Here is a 24367-nt window from a genome sequence, read left to right on the forward strand (position 1 = left end):
CAATCAAAAAAAACTCACCCGTACACACAGATTGCTTCTCCCTGGTGTGTGATACTGCAAGTGAGGAAACAGTCTGAGATCAGAGGAGAAGCAAGCAGGTTAGTAGTGGTGGTGAACAAAGGTGGAGATGCCAGTAAACTGGGCAAAGTTAATGGGATCAAGAGTCTGTTGGGGGAAGAGAGACTGCTAAAGTGAGACCAGGGTTGACAGTCGATCAGGCAAGACAAGGGGTGAATTACTGCAGATGCCGGTATCTGCAACATATGCTGGAGATCACAGTGGGTCAAGCATCATCGGTGGAGAGAGAGCAAGCTAATGTCTTGAGTTGAAATGTTAGCTTGCTCTCTCTCCATGGATGCTGCCTGACCCACTGTGATCTCCAGTGGATTTTTGTTTTCAAGATAAGAAGTGAGTTGCTGTAAAAGGGGAGAGTGGAGCGAAAGTGGGCAACCAGAAAAGCAAAGAGAGATATATAAGAGTCGCTTTGGGGAGGGGGAGTAGAAGACAGTGGGGAAAGAATACCTCCAAATATTGCACACTCCTATTTCTACATTCCTACAGTAATTCACACCCAAATGTTCATGTTCTCTGGATTTGAGCTTTTATGTTGGCATCATGCACTCATTTCAAGCCATCTCAAGTCACCTATGACTACCTATCTTGCATCTAAGTCCATCCAAAATCTTAATCTCAATATAGTGATTTCAAGATTAGGCCTTCAAATCTAGCCAAAAACTCATCCATTTTCAGTTTACAACCTCAGCAATAACTACAACTTCATTTGTCCAGCATCTTTAATATAAACATTCCAAAGCACTCACAGGAGCAGTATCAAACAAAATCTGGCACTGAACTACACAAGTCAGATGATGAAAAGTACAGTCAAAGCAGAGAAAGAAGAGGAAGAGTCAGAGAAGTTTACAGAAAGAACACCAGAGTTTAAGATCATGGCAGTGGAGGGTACAACCACCAATAATGCAGCAAAAAGTCAGAACCTTCTCCAGTCACACCTTCCTGCTCACTTGCTTTTGTTTCGATCTATCTAAATCCACTGGCCTTGATCCCCTCCTTCTAAAGCTTCCTTCAAACCTTTATTTTGGATTACTTTTGCACCCATGCTTACTCAGGTCTGCTTTGCTGCATTAAAGAAATATAATAAATGCCAGTTTGGTTGGCTTCAAAATACTGTTTGACCTCAGTTACATGTTTTTAAATAAGTGTGATCTTATTTTTAAAAAGCAATAATGGAAGTTACAGCAAGGTTTATGTTATACTTGACTCACCTTTGGCTCCGAACACTGATACATTTCGAGGCCCTCCTCCACTAGTGCAGGTTCAAAGCCCAGTTCACAAAGTCGTCCATGGACAAACAAGTAATCAAGTATCTGAAAATGTTTAAGTGTAGGTTTTAGGAATTTATCCAAACTTGCCATCTAAATGAGAAAACAAACTTTGTTTCACTGAACACTACATCACAGGAACAGGCTCTTTGGCCCACCATGTACATGCTGATCATGGTGCCATTCAATACTAATCCCATCTGTTTATAGAATCCTTAATAAAGGGACTGAAAAATGTTTATTGTAATAGTGAGCTGAGGTTGCGCATTCAGATGTGTGGCAGAAGAATAGATTTACAATATTAACATTGATAATATTCATAGCACTGTAAAATGAGGCAATTGTTTAAAATGCTCACAAAAATAAACTTTCCAAAGCAAGTATTGGTAGACACTGATTCTCCAGAAATGAAATACAGAGGCATCTGATTAGTTAGTTCCCAATGTACCAATACTTTGCCTGGGGAGAATGATAATAATTGGCTTCACAAATGTCCTGCATTATCCCTAACAGTCTGGAATAAATCCCACCTATCAGTGGGACTTTACTGTTTTAGAAGTTGGGTCAGTTAGCTTAGTTGGCTGGGTAGTTGGTTTGATACAGTGTGATGCCAACAGTGTGGTTTCAATTTCCACACTGGCTTAGGCTACCATAAATGAGTTATTTTTATTCATTCATGGGAGGAGGATGTTGCTCGCTAGGATATTTATTGCCCATCCCTAATCTCCCAGAGGAAAATTAATAGTCATCCACATTAATTAATAGTCATCAGGTGAATTGGCCATGCTAAATTGCCCGTAGTGTTAGGTTAAAGGGGTAAATGTAGGGGTATGGGTGGGTTGCGCTTCAGCGGGTCGGTGTGGACTTGTTGGGCCGAAGGGCCTGTTTCCACACTGTAAGTAATCTAATCTAATCTAATTACTGAGGATATGAAGTCACATGTAGGTCAGACCAAGAATAGCAGTTTGCTTCCCTAAAAGACATTAGTGAATCAGATGGCTTTTTCCAACAATCAACAATGGATTCATGGTCTTCCAGATTTTTATCAAGTTTAAATTCCACCATCTGCTACAGCAGGATTCAAACGTGGATGCCCAGAACGTAACCTGGTTCTCTGGATTAACAGTCCAGTAATAATACCACTAAGCTGTTGCCTCCCCAGCAACCTCTCTCCTTCTTAACATCTCCCTTCATGTGAGGAAAGGTGACCCTCAGGTTAAACCACCATTAACTATCTCTCTATAATGAGACAGCAGGTCTGTGTGTCTTCTGGGACTAACAACTTTACCATATCTTTTACCTATTTTAGAGCCTTTATTTTAGCCAGTAAAAGATTTAACAGCTCAATCAACTATTATCTGAAATATTATTATTCTCCATTTTTGAGGAATTATGTTACTTGCAAAACAGATTAGATTAGATTAGATTAGCTTCAGTGTGGAAACAGGCCCTTCAGCCCAGCCAGTCCACACCGACCCTCCGAAGAGCAGCCCACCCAGACCCATCTCCCTCTGACTAATGCACCTAACATGATAGGCAATTTAACATGGCCAATTCACCTGACCTGCACATCTTTGGACTGTGGGAGGAAACTGGAGCACCCGGAAGAAACACACGCAGACACAGGGAGAATGTGCAAACTTCACATAGACAGTCGTTCGAGGCTGGAATCGAACCTGGGACCCTGGTGCTGTGAGGCAGCAGTGCTAACTACTGTGCCACCCACAAGTACTTTTTAAAATGGTGCAAAGTGAGAAAGAGATTTAAAGATCTAGATGAAATTATTTGTGGTGGAAGATATAATTTTAAAAGGCCAATAGGATGTCAACCATTACATGCATATGATTGATATGTAAAAAGGGAAATAATTATACAAAAAATTTCTAGTGATGCCACATTTAGATTATTGCATAATTTGTGTATTGGGAATCATATCTTCAGAAAAAAAAAGGCTTTGGAAGAAAAAGAAAGGCACTCTTGCATTTTTATAGCACTTTTCACAACTAGACATCTCAAAGTGCTTTATAGATAAGGCTTTGGTATATCATTTCATCCAAAAGACAGTGTCTCCGAAAATGCAATGCTTCCTCAGTGCTGCACTGGAGTATTCACCTGATTTTTGGGCTTGAGTCCCATGACAGGACTTAAACACAAAATCTGTGATTCAAAACAGATGTACAATACATTCATCACAATTAAATTCTGAGCACAGACTGCATTAACTTGCCTCAAACTTTCAGGATGATGGGGTGATTCTGTTGTGATTTTTAGAACTTTAATAAGGAATTAAAGAAATTTTGCTGCTGTTGATGAAATGTGCACCAAGGAGACATCATCTAAAGATCATTACCGTTTATATGAAGATTTGTTTCCTAACTTTGAAAATCTAAAAGGTGGTAGAAGTGAGGATCCTTTTTATTAAAAGCAGCAAATATTATCTTAATAATTGCAAATCTGAAAGCTAATCCATGGACAGCAAAAAAATGTTAATGGGTGTGAAGAGCTCTGGAGTCATTGTGGGTCTAAACATTGTCAAAATTCTAAATAGTTTTCTTAAGCTGGACAAAGACTTCCAAGTTCTATATTGACTACAGATATACAAGAGTCATACATTTAAAATCATGAGCAAAATAACATAGGGAGAAGTTTGAAGAATTTGTCTTAAACAATAGAAAATTTGTTTGGAAATATGAAATATATCAAGCATAAGAGGTAAGTTTGCAGATGACACCAAAATTGGAGGTGTAATGGACAGCGAAGAGGGTTACCTCAGATTACAACAGGATCCTGGGCCAATGGGCTGAGAAGTGGCAGATGGAGTTTAATTCAGATAAATGCGAGATGCTGCATTTTGGGAAAATAAATCTTAGCAGGACTTATACACTTAATAGTAAGGTCCAAGGAAGTGTTGCTGAACAAAGAGACCTTGGAGTGCAGTTCATAGTTCCTTGACAGTGGAGTCGCAGATAGATAGGATAGTGAAGAAGGCATTTGGTATGCTTTCTTTTATTGGTCAGAGTAGGGTTCGAGGATTTGAGCTATAGGGAGAGGCTGAACAGGCGAGTGCTGTTTTCCCTGGAGCATATTAGGCTGAGGGGTGACCTTATAGAGGTTTACAAAATTATGAGAGGTAACTAGGCAAAGTCTTTTCTCTGGGGTCGGGGAGTCCAGAACTAGACGGCATAGATTTAGGGTGAGAGGGGAAAGACATAAAAGAGACCTAAGGGGCAACTTTCTCACACAGAGAGTGGTACATGTATGGAATGAGCTGCCAGAGGAACTGGTGGAGGCTGGTACAATTGCAACATTTAAGAGGCATTTGGATGGGTATATGCATAGGAAGTGTTTGGAGGGATGTTGGCAGGTGGGACTAGATTGGGTTGGGCTATCTGGTCGGTATGGACGGGTTGGACCGAAGGGTCTGTTTCCATGCTGTACATCACTATGACTCTAAAAAGGATACGTCAGGCACAAATCACAGTACAGAAATTGCTTTCTTTTGGCAAGTACTGAACTTGCCTTTTACCCAATTATACCCATCTTCTTTGCTGAAGTAAAAGTTTAACCAAGCAGCTCAGAATTAAACCTTTCCATTTTACTTAAGTTTTTTTTTAATTTATGCAATGTGAGGACTATTGCCCATCCCTAATGCCCTAGAGAAGGTGGTGTGCTTCTTCAACCAAACCAGTCTAGACACCCACAATGCGGTGAGGATGGGACTTCCAAGATTTTGACCCCACAACAGTGAAAAAGTGACAATACAGTTTCAAATCAGACTGATGTGTGGCTTAGAGGGGAACATATAGGCAATGGTGTTCCCATGCATCTGTTACACTAGTCATTCTAGGTGATAGAGATCATTCATTGGAGGCTGTTGTTGGAGGACCTGGTGAGTTGCTACATTCCAACTTGGTAATGCTACACACTACTGCCACAGTGTGTTGGCGGTGAAAGGAGTGAATTTTGAAGGTTGTGAATGGGTGCCATTCAAGCAGTCTGCTTTGCACTGGATGATGTCAAGCCATCCATAACCTCATCACCTCAGGGGACCGCCCATCCACCGCCCACCATCAAACCAGCTGACAAGGGAGGCGCAGTAGTAGTTTGGCGCACTGACCTTTACACCGCTGAGGCCAAACGCCAGCTCGCAGATACCTCCTCCTACCGTCCCCTTGACCATGACCCCACCCCCCACCACCAAACCATCATCTCCCAGACCATCCATAACCTCATCACCTCAGGGGACCTCCCATCCACCGCCTCCAACCTCATAGTCCCACAACCCCGCACCGCCCGTTTCTACCTCCTGCCCAAAATCCACAAACCTGACTGCCCCGGACGACCCAGCGTCTCAGCCTGCTCCTGTCCAACCGAATTCATCTCGGCATACCTCGACACGGTCCTGTCCCCATTAGTCCAAGAACTCCCCACTTACGTTCGTGACACCACCCACGCCCTCCACCTCCTCCAGGATTTCCGCTTCCCCGGTCCCCAACGCCTCATCTTCACCATGGACATCCAGTCCCTGTACACCTCCATCCCCCATCACGAAGGACTCAAAGCACTCCGCTTCTTCCTTTCCCGCCGTACCACCCAGTACCCTTCCACCGACACCCTCCTTCGACTGACCGAACTGGTCCTCACCCTGAACAACTTTTCTTTCCAATCCTCCCACTTTCTCCAAACAAAAGGAGTAGCCATGGGCACCCGCATGGGCCCCAGCTATGCCTGCCTCTTTGTAGGGTATGTGGAACAATCCATCTTCCGCAACTACACTGGCCCCACCCCCCATCTTTTCCTTCGCTACATTGATGACTGTATCGGCGCTACCTCGTGCTCCCACGAGGAGGTTGAACAGTTCATCCACTACACTAACACCTTCCACCCCGACCTCAAATTCACCTGGACAGTCTCGGACTCCTCCCTCCCCTTCCTAGACCTTTCTGTTTCTATCTCAGGCGACCGAATCAACACGGATATCTACTACAAACCAACCGACTCCCACAGCTACCTGGACTACACCTCCTCCCATCCTGCCCCCTGTAAAAACGCCATCCCATTCTCCCAATTCCTTCGTCTCCGCCGCATCTGCTCCCAGGAGGACCAGTTCAAAATACGTACAACACAGATGGCCTCCTTCTTCAAGGACCGCAATTTCCCCCCCGACGTGGTCGACGGTGCCCTCCACCGCATCTCCTCCACTTCCCGCTCCTCCGCCCTTGAGCCCCGCCCCTCCAACCGCCACCAGGACAGAACCCCACTGGTCCTCATCTACCACCCCACCAATCTCCATGTACAGCGCATCATCCGCCGTCACTTCCGCCACCTCCAAACAGACCCCAGCACCAAGGATATATTTCCCTCCCCTCCCCTATCAGCTTTCCGTAGAGACCACTCCCTCCGCGACTCCCTTGTCAGATCCACACCCCCCACCGACCCAACCTCCACTCCCGGCACCTTCCCTTGCAACCGCAGGAGGTGCAACACTTGCGCCCACACCTCCCCCCTCACTTCTCTCCAAGGCCCCAAAGGAAACTTCCATATCCGCCACAGATTCACCTGCACCTCCACCCACATCATCTACTGCATCCGCTGCAGCCGGTGTGGCCTCCTCTATATTGGGGAGACAGGCCGCCTACTTGCGGAGCGATTCAGAGAGCACCTCTGGGCCACCCGGACGAACCAACCCAACCAACCTGTAGCACAGCATTTCAACTCCCCTCCCACTCCACCGAGGATATGCAGGTCATTGGACTCATCCACCGCCAAACCACAACAACCCGACGGTCGGAGGAGGAGCGTCTTATCTTCCGACTGGGAACCCTCCAACCGCAGGGGATGAACTTGGACTTCACCAGTTTCTTCATCCCCCCTCCCCCCACCTTGTCTCAGCCGGATCCCTCCAGCCCAGCACCGCCTTCCTGACCTGCAGTCTTCTTCTTGACCTCTCCGCCTCCATCCTACTCCGACCTATCACCCTCACCTTGACCTCTTTCCACCTATCACATTTCCAACGCCCCTCCTCCAAGTCCCTCCTCCCTACCTTTTATCTTCTCCTGCTGAACACTCTCTGCTCATTCCTGAAGAAGGGCCTGTGCCCGAAACGTCGAATCTCCTGTTCCCTGGATGCTGCCTGACCTGCTGTGCTGTTCCAGCAATAAAGTTTCAACACTGATGTCAAGCAGCAACCATCAAGTAAGCAGAGAGTATTCCTTCACATGTCTAACTTGAGCCATGCAGATGGTGGACAGTCTTTGGAGAGATTGGAAATCAGTTATTCATGGGAGCATTCCTAGCCTCTTCCCTGCTGTTATAGCCACAGTATTTATATGACTAATCCAGGTCAGTTTCTGGTCAATGGTAATCCCAAGATGTTTACACAGGGGAATTCGGCAATGGGAGAGGATGGTTAGATTCTCTCTTGTTTGAGATGGTCTTTCCACTTGCCTGGCATATATATTATCTAGATGTATCAGCCTAAGCCTGGATTTTGTCCAGTCTTTCTGTAATCGGACTTGGGCTGCTTCATTATCTGAGGAGTCATGAATAGTGCTGATAGTTATGCAGTCATCAACAAACATCCCCACTTCTGACCTTATGATGGAGGACAGGTGAATGATGAACCAGCTTAAGATGGTTGGGCCTAGGACACAAGTATCCCTGCCTCTGGGTCAGAAGGCCTGCTTTCATGTCCCACCTGCTCCAGAGATGTGTAATAACACATCTGAATAGGTTTATTAAAGATACACACCCTGAGGAACATTTGCAGAGATGTTGTGGAGTTGAGATGATTGACCTCCAAAAACAATGATCTTCCTTTGTGCCAGGTATAATTCCAACAAATGGAGAGGTTGCCTTGATTCCTAGGGACTATAGTTTTGCTCGGAGTTTTTGATGCCATATTGGTCAAATGACTTCATGATAACAGCAGTCATTCCCATCTCACCTCTGGAGATCAGCTCTTTTTTTCTCCATGTTTGAACCAAGCCTGTAATGAGGTAAGGAACTGGGTAGCCTACAGAGACCCAATCTGAACATTGGTGAGTAGGTTATTTCTGAGCAACTCTTGTTTTGTAGGACTTAGGATGATCCCTTCCATAATTTTATTAATTGTTTAAATTCTTAGGATGCAACTGGTCAGGTTGGATTGTTCCTGCTTTTTGTAGACAGGACATACCTGGGAAAAAGTTTGTCATTGTAAGGTAGATGTGTGGCTAGTTCTGGAGCACAAATCTTCACAGGTATTTCTGAAATGTTGTTAAGCCATTTACCTTTGCAGTACTAGTGCCTTCAACCATTTCTTGATATCATGTGGAGGGAACTGAACTTGCTGAAGACTGTCATCTGTAATGCTGGGCACCTCAGATGTTTCAGAAATGCATCATCCACTTTGCACTTTGCCCAAAGACTAATGCAAGTACTTCAGCTTTATCTTATAGATGTGGCATAGTGATAATGTGTTTGTTAATGGACCAGTTATCCCTACATATGTTCTGGGAACATGGGCTTGAATCACACAATGGCAGATGCTTGAATTCAATAAAACAAAACTGGAATAAAAAGCTAATCTACCGACTACTGTCGATTATCATTAAAAACTCATCTGGTTCACTGCTGTGCTTTATGGAAGGAAAACTGCCATCCTACCTATTTTTGCCTGGATGTGACTCCAGATCCACAGTAATGTGATTGGACAATTAGTAATGGGCATCAAATGCTAGACACCCACATCCCACGAATGAATAACTTTTAAAAAATTCAACAGTCATACAGATGGACAGAACAGAAACAGATCCTTCTGTCCAACTTGTTCATGCCGACCATATATCCCAAGTTAATCCAGTCCCATTTGTCAGCATTTGGCCCATATCCAAATAAACTCTTCCTATTCATGTATCCATCCAGATGTCTTATAAAAGATGTAACTGTGCCAGCCTCCACCACTTTCTCTGGCAGTTCATACTATATATATGCACCAACCGATGAGCAAACCTTGCCCCTTAGATCGCTTTTAAATCTACCCCCTTACCTTAAACATATGCCCTCTAATTTTGGACTCCCCTACCCTGGGGAAAAGACGTTGGCCATTTACCCTATCCATGCCCCTCATGATTTTATAAGCTTCTGTAAGGTCACCCTTCAGCCTCCCATATAGCCCCGACCTATTTAGCCTCTTCCTATAGCTCAAACCCTTCAAACCTGACAATATTCTTGTAAATCTTTTCTGAACCTTTTCAGGTTTCACAACATCCTTCCTATAACAGAGAGACCAGAATTGCACACAGTATTCCAAATATGGCCTCACCAATGTCCTGTACAGCTGCAACATGACCTTCCAACTCCTAAACTCAATGCACTGACCAATAAAGGCAAGTATACCAAATGCCTTCTTTTACATTGATGTGTTGAACTCTTCCATCATTTAGGATAGGAATATTTATGGAGCCACCTCGTCCTGTTAGTGGTTTAATTGTCCACCACCATTAATGACATGAGATGGCAGGACTGCAGAGCTTAGATCCAATGTGCTGCTTATTGGATTGCCTAACTAAGTTTGTATAACTTTATAAATGTCCCTTGCTCCTTCACCTTTTCACATTGAAGAACTAAAGTCTATTCAAACCTTTTCTCATAATTCAAACTTGAGACTGGAGGTCAGTTCCAGACTTTATAAAAAGCAAAATACTGCAAATGCCGAAGATCTGAAATAAAGACAAAAAGTGGTGGCCAAGATCAGCAGGCCTGGCAGCATCTACCAGAATACTCAGTAGAGTTTTTGGTATCCTTCCTTTAGTAAGGGATGTACAGAAATTGCATCAGAAGCAGTTCAAAGAACATTAACTGGGCTGACTTCTGAGATGAAAGGTTGAGCAAGTTGGGTTTCTACTCATTGGAGTTTAGAAGAATGAGAGGTCATCTTACTGAAACTGTCAAGATCTTTGTGCAGTAGTCAAGATGAAGATGATAAATAAAACTAAAAACTAAAAATTAGGGGTCTTCATTTAATATCATGATGAAGAGAATTGTTTTCTCTTGAAGGGACATTAATCTATGGAACTCTCTTTCCCAGACAGTAATGGAGGCTGTATCCTTCAAGGCCAAATTCGATATATGGCTGACAAGAAAGTTAAGAGTTATGGTCACAATCACAAAATGGTCACAATCAGACCAGCCATGATCTTATCGAATAGCGAAGCAGGCTCAAGGGATCAAATGGCCAACTCCTATTCCTAATTCTTACGGTTTTGTATTTTTGAAAGCCAAATGAAGAAAAAAAATAAATTCATCACCCTGTACAGTGATTAGCTAGTTAATCTGAAACAAGAATACTGACTGACCATGTTGCAAAATGATCCTGTATCTATTAAAACTCAGGCAGAAGTGGTAATATTACTGAATCCAGAAACTCAGCATAATTTTCTTAGAACATGCATTCAAATCCCACCAGAGTAGCTGCTTAAATTTAAATTCACTTAATAAATTTGGAATTCATCTCAATTAGTGTGATTAGATACAAATGTCAATTGTAAATTGAGTAAAAATCCAAAATAAATATTCACTATTCTTTGTGGAAGTAAATCTGTTGTCCTTCCCTGAGTAGCTTAAATGCAACTCCAGACTCGTATGCCTTACTCTTAACTGCCTTCTGAAATGGCCTAGCAATTTGATTAATGAAAGCAATTAGATATGGTCAACAAATTATGTGTTTTGCCAATTAAGCCCACATCTTGTGAAAGGCTAAAGAAAAAAAAAACAGATTTAAAATCTGTATTTCAAATGTATGCCTTTACCTGTTCTAGATTTTCTCCTCGTTTCTGCATGGCTTTTATTACATTCTCACTGGAGTATCCCATATTAACTATTGTTGCAGCACACTGCCTCTCACTTGGAGTCAATGATTTCAGTGGATCAGAACATTCCGATTTCTTTGATACATCTGTGATGTTTATGGTGAACCTTTCTTCAGCAAGTTGGTTTCCGGAATTAACCTGGTTAGAAGACAATAAGAAACAAAAGGACAAAGTGAGGACTGCAGATGCTGGACATCAAAGTCGAGAGTGTAGTGCTGGAAAAGCACAGGTCAGGAAACGTCCGAGGAACAGGAGAATTGACGATTCGAGCATAAGCTGTTCATCAAGCCCATTAACCCCTGATGAAGGGCTTATGCCTGAAACGCTGATTCTCCTGCTCCTCGGATGCTGCCTGACCTGCTGTGCTTTTCCAGCAACACACTCTAGAATAGGAAACAAAACCCAAATACAAGTTTATGTCATGGTGCTCAATTCTAAAATCTTGAAGAATCCAGAATGTTGCAATAAACTTTTCAAATTCTATTTTTGGAGATACCTTAAAGAGTACATAAGTATTATTACTTAGATAGCACAGAATAAAAAGCTCTCGTACAGATAATAATCTGAAGAGGAATCCTTTCACCTGAGTTAAATTTACAAACAGTACAGCCAATAAAATGTTTATATTATATGAGTAAGGTTTACCTATCTTTAAGCAACACTTTTTAACTTCATCCTGAAAAGAACGTTGCGATCAAATGGGTATTTCTATTTCTGATAGTTAGCAAAATTGTGAAATTACAAACCATTTTACAACTTAGGATCCACAAATTTATTTAATACAGTTATCAGAAAGAACAGTGTGTAAAACAACAATGGACTAACCTCAGACATAGTCGAAGTGATTTTTGAGAAGATTTTTAGTTCAGATTGATGGTAAGTATGTAAGTTAGCTCGGTGAGCTGGAAGGTTTGTTTTCAGACGATTCATCATCATAATAAGTAACATCATCAGTGAGTCTCTGGTGAAGCACTGGTGGTATGTCCCGCCTCTCTATTTAAAGGGCTTGGTTTCTTAAGGTGGGTGATGTAATTTCCGATTCTTTTTTTCCAAGGGAAGATAGATAGGGTCTAAATTGATGTGTTTATTGATGAGTTCTGGTTAGAATCCCATGCCTCTAAGAATTCTCGTGTGTGTCTTTGTTTCGCCTGCCCCAGGATGTGTGTGTTGTCCTAGTCAAAGTGGTGTCCTTTTTTGTCTATATATATAGAAACTAGAGGTAGCGGGTTGTGTCTTTTGGTAGCCAGTTGGTGTTCAGGTATCCTGGTGGCAAGTTTCCTGCTTGTTTGTCCGATATAACATTTTTTCCAGTTCTTGTAATGTATCTTGTAAATTACGTTAGTTTTGCTGGTAGTATCTAATGGATCCTTTAGGTTCATTAGTTGCTGTTGAAGTATGTTGGTAGGTTTGTGGGCTACCATGATGCCAAGGGGTCCGAGTAATCTGGAAGTCATTTCTGATATGTCTTTGATGTAAGGTAATGTGGCTATAGTTTTTGGTTGCGTTGTGTGCACTTGTTTGGGTTTATTTCTGAGTAATTGGCGGATTGTGTTTATTGTGTACCTGTTTTTCTTGAAAATATATGGATGTTTTCTTCTGCCTTTTGTAGTTCTTGGGTGCCTGCAGTGTGATGTAGCTCATTGAAATAATGTCTTGATGCAACTCCATTTGAGAGTGTTGGGATGATTGCTTCTGAAGTTATTTGTTTCACGTGTGTTGCTTTTCTATAAATGCTGGTTTGAAGCTCTCAGCTGACTATATGTTCAACTATAACGTCTCAGAATGGGAGTCTGTAGTTGTTCTCCTCTTTTGTGAATTTTGTGCCTGTCAGGATATTGTTGATGGTGTTGTATGTTTCCTCTAATTTGTTCCGTTTTGTGGTGACAAAGGTGTCACCTACATAGTGGACCCAAAGTTTGAGATGGATGGATAGGACAGCAGCTTGTTCAAGTCTCTGCATTACAGCTTCCGCTGAGAGTCCTGATATTGTTGATCCAATAGGTGTTCCAGTGACTTGTTTGTAGGTTTTGTCATTGAATGTGAAGTGGGTGGGGAGGCACAGGTCCACTAGCTTGAGGATGTTGTCTTTGCTGATAAAGGTAGTACTATCTGGTGCTTGTGGCCCTGGTTTTCCTATAACACACTTAAACAGCGACTAATGAACCTAAAAGATCCATTAGATACAAGCAGCAAAACTAAAGTCATTTGCAAAATACCTTGCAAGAACTGTAAAAAAACACTACAATGGACAAACTAGCAGGAAACTTGCCTCCAGGATACATGAACACCAACTGGCCAGCAAAGGACATGACCCTATATCACTGGTTTCTATACATATACACAAAGAAGGACACCACTTTGACTAGGACATCACACAGATCCTAGGACAGGCAAAACAAAGACACACACAAGAATTCTTAGAGGCATGGCATTCTAACCAGAACTCCATCAATAAACATATCGGTTTAGACCCTATCTATCTTCCCTTGAAAAAAAAGAACCAGAAATTACATTGCCCACCTTAAGAAACCAAGACCTATAGAGAGGTGGCACATACCACTAGTGCTTCACCAGAGACTCTCACTGATGATGTTACCAAGTATGGTGACAAACCTTCAAGCTCAGCAAGCTAACTTACATGCTTATCATACACAGTCTTCTCATGTTAAATATTTACTGCAAAGCTGGTGATAAGTTAATGATTGAAAAGCTAACCAGCTCTTTTAAATGACTAAAGAAAGAATGGAGGCACAGCAGGACATTAGCAAATTTATTTAAATTTGATAAAACACATCTTCTGTAAGTTTTGCATTTGTTACTCTTATATTGTAACTAAAGCATATCCTTACTAATATTAACTTTCAGTTGGTTTTGTTAATTACACTTCTATACATTCTTGTCTGTTTTATATTGAATTTTTCTGGAAACAGTACTCAATACAAATTAGCATTCTGCAAAAACTACAAGAAGTGCTTCAATATAATTAAATTGTTTGAATGGATCGTTTTACTCACAAAAGGTTGAGTTCAGTTTAAATGGTTATTAAATATTGAGATTTAGGCATCGCTGGGTAGGCCAGCATTTATTTCCAATCCCTAACTGCCCTGGATGGTGTCTGTGAGCTGCCTTCTTGAACTGCTGCAATCCATGTGAAGTTGGTACAGGTATTTCTCCTATAACAACATAGTTGCGTTCCAGTGAAACCTCGCTCAATACAAATAATAGGACCTATGGGGAAAAGTGGGATTAGGGGCAGACCAGCAAAATAAAAATCACTCATGATTGCTCAAAAATCACCCAAATGCCAAACATAAAGCATAGCACAGTCTGAATGAAGATTTAAATCATATTTATTAATGAAAGTAAATCTAACATATTAGATTGAAAAATATTGTTAATGCAGGGACAGAGGGTCATCATCACCACCACTTTCAGGTGCAGTTGTGGCTGCATAAGTGAGTGGGTGTGGTTGATTGTTTTCTGACCATTTCTTGGGGGTTGGTTCACATTGTGCGGGTACAAGAACAAATTAGAAAGGCAAATAATATTATAAGTGAAATGCAGTCCTGGAGGAATTACACAGGGCTTATACAGGAATTATACAAGAATATTCTTGTCTCAGACGGAGAGCAATGAACACTCATTAGTTTAATTTTTTGAGATGAGGCTTCTCAATTGCAGTACTGTACCTCTCACATTCTCTGATGGCAGCTGACATTGGCCCATGCACAGAATAGCAGGGAGACTTCAGCATACAAAATGATTGCTCTGGAATTGCGCTATTACGAACAGAGAGAGGTATTCTCAAAACTACCATTCCCTAATTCTTCAGCGGCATTATAGCCAAATCGCGCTGCCGAAGCGCACATTTTATGAGAACTACGTGTACACCCAAAGTACCACTGGGGAGGGAGTTCCAAGATTTTGAGCCAGTGAAGGAACAGCAATTATAGATCTAAATCACGATGGTATCACCTCGAAGGGAACTTGCAGGTGGTGGCTGCCTTTATAATTCCAGGCAGAAGCGGTCACAGGTAGGGAAGGTGTTATCAAAGGTGCCTTGTTGAGTTATTGCAACTGTTACACTTTTAAAAATGCCTTTTACGACCTTTACACTTTTATAGCAAAGTAAACATTCAAATTTAGGCAGCGCTACTATAACAATAAAAATAACAATTAACTTCTGAAAAGATCTGACAAGCAAAGATCAGAATAATGAAACTATTTTTTAAACTTTTAACGAAAGAATATTCAGGTATCAGAGTTTGAAAAATTTCAAGGTTTTTTTATTGCTACATTAATGAAAAAGCATAGTCTCATAACAGGACGCAGTTAAGACGAGTCTCCCATCCCCAAGCCATAGTGTCGGATTTGCTTTGGTGCTGTTTTCCTCTGAAGCCCTTTCCATTTAAAGATGTGCAGTCATCATAAGTACATCATGCAGGAGGTTAACAGGTTACATACCAGAAATGATTCTTTTAAAATGTGCAGAAATACTCACCATATCAAAATATTAGAGGGAATACAAAGTGCAATAATGAGCAGTGCACAGCATAGTCAAGAGTGTGGTGCTAGAAAAGCACAGCAGGTCATGCAGCATCAGAGGAGCAGGAGAACTGACGTTTTGGGCATAAGTCCTTCATTCTCCTGCTCATCGAATGCTGCCTGACCTGCTGTGCTTTTCCAGCACCACACTCTTGACTCTGATCTCCAGCTTCTGCAGTCCTCACCTTCTTTTAGAGCACAGTATAGGGACAATAAAGGGAACATTGACTGCTACCATAATTATTTTTGGGAAAGTTAACACTATTAATTTCTGCATTTACTTATTGAATTTTTTACAAGCACTTTAAAATGCATAACTATCAGATACAAGACAAAAATCTGTTTCTTTCAAACGTGCAATATGTTTGATTTCACCAATATCTTCAAGAAAGATAGTAGCATAACAATATTAAAAATGTAATAGGTTATATAGCCTCTTGTTCTGCCTTAACTTCACTTTTGATCCTATCCTACACAATTTGATTTCCTTAGTGTCCAGACATTCACCAATGTAGCCTTGAATATATTCACCAAACTGAGCAGCTCTTTAGGATTGAGGCTACAACCGAGTGAAGATTTTCTCCTCATTTCAGTCCCAAAAGGCCGACTCCCCTGACTTGACATGACAAATCTTCAAGGTAAAAACAATGACTGCAGATGCTGGAAACCAGATTCTGGATCAATGATGCTGGAAGAGCACAGCAGTTCAGGCAGCATCCGAGGAGCTTCAGCAAAATCGACGTTTCGGGCAAAAGCCCTACATCAGGAATAAAGGCAGAGAGCCTGAAGCGTGGAGAGATAAGCTAGGGGAGGGTGGGGATGGGGAGAGAGTAGCATAGAGTACAATGGGTGAGTGGGGTAGGAGATGAAGGTGATAGGTCAGGGAGGAGAGGGTGGAGTGGATAGGTGGAAAAGGAGCTAGGCAGGTCGGACAAGTCAAGGGGACTGGAAGTTTGAAACTAGGATGAGGTGGGGGAAGGGGAAATGAGGAAGCTGTTGAAGTCCACATTGATGCCCTGGGGTTGAAGTGTTCCGAGGCGCAAGATATGGCGTTCTTCCTCCAGGCGTCTGGTGGTGAGGGAGTGGCGGTGAAGGAGGCCCAGGACCTCCATGTCCTCGGCAGAGTGGGAGGGGGAGTTGAAATGTTGGGCCACGGGGCGGTTTGGTTGATTGGTGTGGGTGTCTCGGAGATGTTCCCTAAAATGCTCTGCTAGGAGGCGCCCAGTCTCCCCAGTGTAGAGGAGACCGCATCGGGAGCAACTGATACAATAAATGATATTAGTGGATGTGCAGGTAAAACTTTGATGGATATGGAAGGCTCCTTTAGGGCCTTGGATAGAGGTGAGGGAGGTGTGGGCACAGGTTTTCAGTTCTAGTCTCTTACTATCCACCCTGTCAAACCTTCTACAAATTATATACATCCAATAGAATCAGTTTTCTTTTAAAATTCTATAGGCCTATTTTACTCAAGTGCCTCTAATCAGACAACCCTGTCATTCCAGGGATCAATCTAATGAAACTTCGTTAATTCCCATAAAATAAGGAGACCAAAATGCACACAATTAGCTGAATCTTATGGAACTTGCAAGAGTGGGATGAGGTAATGGGGGTGGTGGTGGAGCATAACCTGTCCATTCCAGATATTAAGTTAGTCAACTTTCTCTGCTTCCAATGCATTTATGTCGTTCATTAAAAGAAGAGATCAGTACACTACACAGTACCTCAGATGTGGTCTCACCAGTGCCCTATAGAACTAAAGCAAACTTTTGTACTCAGTTTCCATCAGAATAAATGATAACATTCTATTAACTTTCTCACTTACTTGCTGTACTTGTATTTTGCTTAAGAATCATGTACAAGGATATTCAGATCCCTCTGCATATCAAAACTTTGCAATTTGTTACCATTTAGATAATATGTTTCACTTTTATTCTTCCTACCAAAATGGACAATTTCATAATTTCCCACATTGTACTCTATTTGCCAAATTTTTAGAGAGTCAAATCAGGCCCCTTGGCCCAACACATCCAAGCTGACCAGGTTCCCTTTTGCCCATGTTTGACCCGTATCCCTGTAAAACTTTCTAACCCAAGTACCTTTAAACCCAAGATGCCTTTAACTGCTGTAATTATACCATCCTCCACTATTTCCTCTGGCAGCTTGTTCCATATATGTACCCTCTGTGTGAAAAAATTGCTCCTCAGTTCCCTCTCACCTTGAACCCTTTAGTTTTGGACTCCCCTACCCTGAAAAAAAGACCATGGCTATTTACCCTATTCATGCCCCTCATGATTTTATAAACCTCTATAAGGCCACCCCTCAGCCTCCAGGGGAGAAATGTTCCAGTCTAACTCAAATCTTCCAGTCTCAGTAACATCCTTGTAAACCTTTTTTACTCGCTTTCCAACTTAACATCTTTTCAAAAGTAGTGACTGTTTTTTTAAACCTTTTTGTAGCTTCCTCATGTAACCTTCACTACTTAATTTCCTACCAATTTTTGTGTAATCACTTAATTTGGAAACCATACCTGCTACCCCTTCATGAAAGTAATTTATATAAATTGTAAACTGTTGAGGTACCAAAAGAGATCCCTGTTGTATACAACTCATTTTTCTCTCTTTCTCTGCTTTAGAAGGACTGTAATGCTGAACATTTAATTTTTTTTGTTTTTCTAATTTATGCCTAAGATTTTGTACCAAGGCACGTTTGTACCTAAGATGGTACCAGATATGGCGACTTTGTAGACGTTTCACTGTATTCATGTATCCCTGTACTTGAGTACATGTGACAATAAAACCTAATTCTAATCAGCAGAGTGTGAAGCGGCTGTTGCCTTTCTTCTGTGGTGATCCCCTTACAAGCAGGGGATCCACAATGTCACTTCATGAGCTGCATTATGGAACTAAAATCCATTTGGGACTCTCCTGGTCCATCAATACTCCTGGCTTTCTGGCCTTTCGTTTGGTCCAATGCCACCTCAAAATATTATAGCCCAATGCTCCAGGTTGGTTTGATCAAAGATTAGTGGTGCTGGAAATGCACAGCAGGTCAGACAGCATCCAGGGAACAGGAGATTCGACGTTTCGGGCACAGGCCCTTCTTCAGGAATGAGCCCGAAACGTCGAATCTCCTGTTCCCTGGATGCTGCCTGACCTGCTGTGCTGTTCCAGCAATAAAGTTTCAACTTTGATCTCCAGCATCTGCAGACCTCACTTTCTCCAGCAGGTCAGACAGCATCACAGGAATAGGACATTTTGGGCAGGAGCCCTTCATCAGGAATGAGGCTGGAAGCCTCAGGGGTGGAGAGATAAATGGGAGGGGGTGGGACTGGGGAGAAGGTAGCTGGGAGTGCAATAGGTGGATAAAGGAGGAAGGGGTAAAGGTAATAGGTTGGAGCGAAGGGTGGAGCGGAAAGGTGGGAAGGAAGATTGACAGGTGGGACAGGTCATGAGGATGGTGCTGAGCTGGAAGTTTGGAACGGGGGTAAGGTGGGGGGAGTGGAAATGAGGAAACTGGTGAAGTCCATATTGATGCCCTGGGGTTGAAGGGTTCTAAGGCGGAAGATGAGGCTTCTTCCTCCAGGTGTTGGATGTGAGTGAGAGGCGGTGGAGGAGGCCCAGGATCTGCATGTCTCGGCAAAGGGGGAGTTGAAATGTTCGGCCACTGGGCAGTGGGGTTGGTTGGTGTGGGTGTCACCGAGATGTTCCCTAAAGCACTCTGCGAGAAGGCGTCCAGTCTGCCCAATGTAAAGGATACCACATCGGGAGCAACGGATACAATAAATGACATTTGTGGAAGTGCAGGTAAAGCTTTGATGGATATGGAAGGTTCCTTTGGAGCCTTGGATGGAAGTGAGGGGAGAGGTGTGGGCGAGAGTTTTGCAATTCCTCTGGTGGCGGGGGAAGATGCCAAGAGGGAGGGTGGCTTGTTAGAGGGCGTGAACCTGACCAGGTAGTCGCGGAGGAAACGGTCTTTGCAGAAAGTGGATAGGGATGGAGAGGGAAATATATCCACGGTGGTGGGGTCCGTTTGTAGGTGGTGGAAATGTCAGTGGATGATGTGGTTTATGCAGAGGTTGGTGGGATGGAAGGTGAGGACTGGGTGGGGGGCGGGGGGGAGGAGTTCTGAGGGCGGAGATGTGAGACGTGGATGAGATGCGTTGGTGGGCATCTTCAACCACGTGGGAGGGTAAATTATGGTCTTTAAATTACAGTCCTTCTTTAAATATGATATGACTTGCAAGTTTACCCTCGAAGTTTATTTTCTCCCTCTTTTTCTTTTAGTTATCTTTTTGTTGGTTTTTTTAAAAAATAATTCCAATTCTGTTATACTACTTTTTTTTCTCTTTAAGTTTGCTATTATCCTTAACTTGCCTCGTTAACCACTATTGATTTATCCCCTTCCTAGAATCTCACTGAGATATGTGTTTATCATGAACCATGAACTATTTTCTTAAATATATTCTGCTGTTCATTAACCATCTTCACTGTTAAATTCCTTTCTCAGTCCATGCATGTAGCTTTGCCCTCATTTCTTTGTAATTACTGTTAGTAATTTTAGCATAATTATTTCTGCCCCATGTTTCTCCCTCTTATCCTGCCTGTTAAATTCTATCATTATTTTCTAGGGGATCTTTTAGTCTGTGATCATTTACCAAACCTCATTGCACATTATCAGCTCCAAAAATAGTGATTCCTGATTGGATCCACAACCTATTGTTCCTAGAAAATGTACAAAATGCACTCTATCAATTCATACTCATGGGTATCTCTAAAAATGACTTTAAATTACCTATAATTAATGTACACGCCCTCTTTATCTCCTGATTTGATCCCTATCCTACCATATAGCTATTGTTATGTGCCTTTAAAACTATCAGTATCTTCTTTTCCTTGTTATCTATTAACATACCATTTGATTTCCTAAGCATATTTAAATGTTTGTTTTATATGCAGTTTGATATGCAGTTTTATAAGCAATTATTTTAATGTCAACCGTTCAACTGCAGCTGCACTACTAGGATGACAGTGGCTAATGGACAATTTCCGTCATCAATATATGCAAACTTTTTCAGTTACTTGCTAACTAGATTTATCAATTCCCAAATTTACAAAAAAAAACTTGTGATATGGAATTTATTCAGCAGAATAAACATACCACCCAAGACTTTGTTCCTTTTGTAATTTGGTTTACTTACATAGAAGTCACTTTACATGAGGACATTCCATGGGACCCTTCATATGACAATGGGGAATTAACAAAAAAATGAAGTGAGAATAGGAACCAAGGTACTTTGCTTACAATGCAGATTTTGTTGTAAATTCATTTTGTGATCAACTGAATCTGAGCTTATACCAGAAAATGAGGCAATGAATGTAAAAGTAGAAGTAAAAATTTTGAAACTTTGTCAGTCAATAAATGTAGATCTTGCATCAAAACTACTTGTTTCAACCATCAATAATGGCTTGGCAAACAAGTAAAGCAAGGTTAAACGAATACCCTTTTAAAGATTAACAAAGCAAACCTTTTTATTCCAACTGTACATGTACCAGAGCAAATGAGGAAGCACACAAGTCTGTCACTAAATACATTAATTGTTTGATTTACGTTACTAGGATATTTCACACAAGTCCATGCATACTGATCCAGACAGTTCACTCATCAGCGATATCCCAAGAAAACAAATATTGTTCATTATTCTGATGTATTATCTAACCATTTAAAAATATTCTAATCTGGATACTCATATGCTTGTTTGCGCTTTACAGATGAAAAGCAAGATAGGACAATCTTTTCCCATTTTTGGCAAAACTGTCTGCTATTTAAAATATATTATTTCAGCTAACATGCTTTCTCTAATAACTCTGGAACAATAATGATTACATACTAAACCTCCAGGATAAATATTATGCATGGATGAAAACTGAAAATTCAAATATCAAACAATGTTTCTCAATGCAATTGTTTTTATTATATCCTAGGATATGACTCCTAGAAATGTGTTTGTTCCATATTCTCGTATTGTGCAAATTATTATAGTGTGGTCTGAGTTGATAAATTCCAAATGTTCTAATAATTTTGGTTTCTAGAGCTTTCACAAAATAATAAAACATTTAAATGCAAGAAACCAAACAACTACGAAACATCAGGATCGACTCTGTATAGCTTGATTTTATGTTAATAAATGAAAGCAAGATAAGCAAAGAGAGTGTTGAAGGCAAGAGAGTCCCTGCCAAGGTTGCTATAACCACTCCCAATTCAAACGGTTTGCTTCCTTTTCTCTTTTCATACTTACTTACCTCAAATAAGCTTTGTTCATGTTCATATTCAACTTGAAGGAAGAAATTATCTTTCCGCCTTTCTCTCATTCTATTCCTACCATAGCTTATAGAAATTAGAATTTCTGTCACACAGATCTAAGCCAATGCCAATAAAACAGTTGAGACAATTAGCTGGTTTTAAAATTTAACTGACATTATTTTCAAAGCAACATTACCTGGAGAAAAACATTTTTTTCTCCCTTTCAACCTTTCTCTGGGACTTGTAGAATACAAAAGAGGTGTGCACAATCAAAACAGTATCAATTTTGTCTCTTATCCTCTCTCTCAACTGCACCCCTCTTAAAAAAATATTAATTTTACCTCAAAGTTTTTTAAATGTTTCATCTAGTTTTTCTTTAAATGATTTTGAAAACAGAATAACTGAGTTTGGCTCTGAAAATGATATGTATACATCTTAGGATATCAGCTATGACACGAATGATCAGAATGCATAATCCAAATTCAATTCTTGGAATCAAAACTCTGAAAAAAATCTCCAAATATAAGAAGGCTGAATTTTTAAAGTATAATGAAAACATTGATCAAATTCCATGGTAAAGTTAATTGAAATATAATGGCTATGAAGCTTATTTTTAATTTTGGTTAGACCCTTATTTTAGTAGTAAAAATGAGTAAAAGAAATTCGGGAATTATTTAGAAATGCTGCCAGATGTGCTCAGTTTCTCCAGCACTTGCCGTTTTTGTTTCAGGACACCAGCATCTGCAGTTCTTTGTTTTTATCTGAGGAGCTATACGTACATGCACACAAGTAGGTTCATATGGAGTTGTACAGTAGGATATATTAGAAGAAGACAGTAGGACAAACATTCACTTTATGGTCACTGATTCTAACTTTCTAGTGTAATGCACTAGAAGTTTCGACTGAGTCAGGAAAGCCACCTTCTGCTGACAAGCAATTCTGTGGTGAAGAACTGATTAAGTCAAGTTAAATTGCATTGTAATAATTGTTAATCTATTTGACCTATGTGATAATATACAATAAAATATTTACCCATAAATTTTTACATTCTTGAACAAACATAAGAATTAAGTTTGGAGAATTTACAACCAACTTCTAAGCAATTAATTTTAAAACACCATCTTACCAGTTTTGCTTCAGTTTGAGATGAATTTTTGATTCCAGCAGTAAATGAAACATCTGATGTGGAAGACAACAACGCTGCTGTAGTACTATCAATCCCAAGTTCAAAACTTGAAGAACATAGGGGCATAACAGGGAGGTTATGCCCATTCAAACCACTAGCTTTGTACTGCTCATTGTTCTTTATTGAACTAAACAAAGTGCCATTAGGTAGGCTTGTGCTGTGGAAAGTACCTGTGAGCTTAGCAGTCTTCTGCTCACTTTCATCAGAGTCGAGTTTAGGAAAGGACAGAGATTTGATATTGCTGACAGTTGAAGGAGATGGGAGAGATACTTTGGCAGAGAAGGGCACTTTTTCACAGTTCTCCAACTGTGGCAAATCTATGAGGCCATTTGGCTTGTGAAGAGATTTGAAGTCTGAGGTAGCCTCCTCAGTTGAGGCCTGCACTTCTGAGCTTGGTGATGCATCTGTGGATCCCACAACGTGCACATCCAAGTCATTGTCCAATTGTGAAATAATCACTGATCGTGAACTTGCCTGAACTTCAAGAATGTTTTTGAGTTCCTCCTTATCATTTAGTGTTTTCAACTCCAGTTTATCAAAAGGATCCTCTTCACTTTCAAAGTCTGCAAGATCGAATTTAGTTGTATAAGGAGGACTTGGGTCTTTTTGTGTTACAGTTTTACTATTCGCTGGCATTGGGGTTAGAATATTGTTGTGCCTTAGACTGGCAAGTATAGGGTTAATCGTGAGTGGAAATGCTGAAGAATGTGGTCCATCATTGTACTGGATTCCACTTTTTCTCTCACAGAGTGCATCAGATTCAGCAGTCACTGAAGAAACTTCCCTTGTTAAACAAGCTGCCTCTTGTGCAGCTTTAATTTGTTTTATTTCTTCAGCCCATTTTATGGTCCTCTTCTCGAAAGAGAAATCATACTAAAAGAAAGAAAAATCACATTTTATAATCATAACTAAAAAGAGTAATTTGAAAGAAACATAACCAACACACTTTTCATTAAACTAGCTGAGAAAATTTCAAACACTTAATAAAATAATTTTTTCGGAAAAGTAAGTGAACTATTGTGAAATACAAAAGAGCAACAAGGTTATTTTCAATAAATTAGCAGTCTTCAGAAATCTGCTAACACAAACCCTCTTTTTTTGTTATTTTAATTTTCAAGATAAATGGAATTTCACTTATTTAAAAT

The 24367-nt window shown here is 40.9% G+C and overlaps 1 protein-coding gene across 3 annotated transcripts in view; it reads right to left on the minus strand.

Moving 5' to 3' along the window:
• Window positions 1-24367, minus strand: part of ubap1 (ubiquitin associated protein 1) — a 72434-nt gene that overhangs the window by 3761 nt on the left and 44306 nt on the right. For all 3 annotated transcript variants that reach the window (XM_043687518.2, XM_043687529.2, XM_043687521.2), the window contains 3 exons: window positions 23163-24095; window positions 11132-11329; window positions 1284-1385 (listed from right to left, as the gene is read on the minus strand). In XM_043687518.2, coding sequence (XP_043543453.1) covers window positions 1284-1385; window positions 11132-11329; window positions 23163-24095 — 1233 coding nt within the window. The remainder of the gene's footprint in view (window positions 1-1283; window positions 1386-11131; window positions 11330-23162; window positions 24096-24367) is intronic.

Source organism: Chiloscyllium plagiosum, unplaced genomic scaffold (genome assembly GCF_037043375.1).
Source record: "Chiloscyllium plagiosum isolate Xiang-an unplaced genomic scaffold, Cpla_swu_hap1 HiC_scaffold_1, whole genome shotgun sequence".
Taxonomy (NCBI): Eukaryota; Metazoa; Chordata; class Chondrichthyes; order Orectolobiformes; family Hemiscylliidae; genus Chiloscyllium; species Chiloscyllium plagiosum.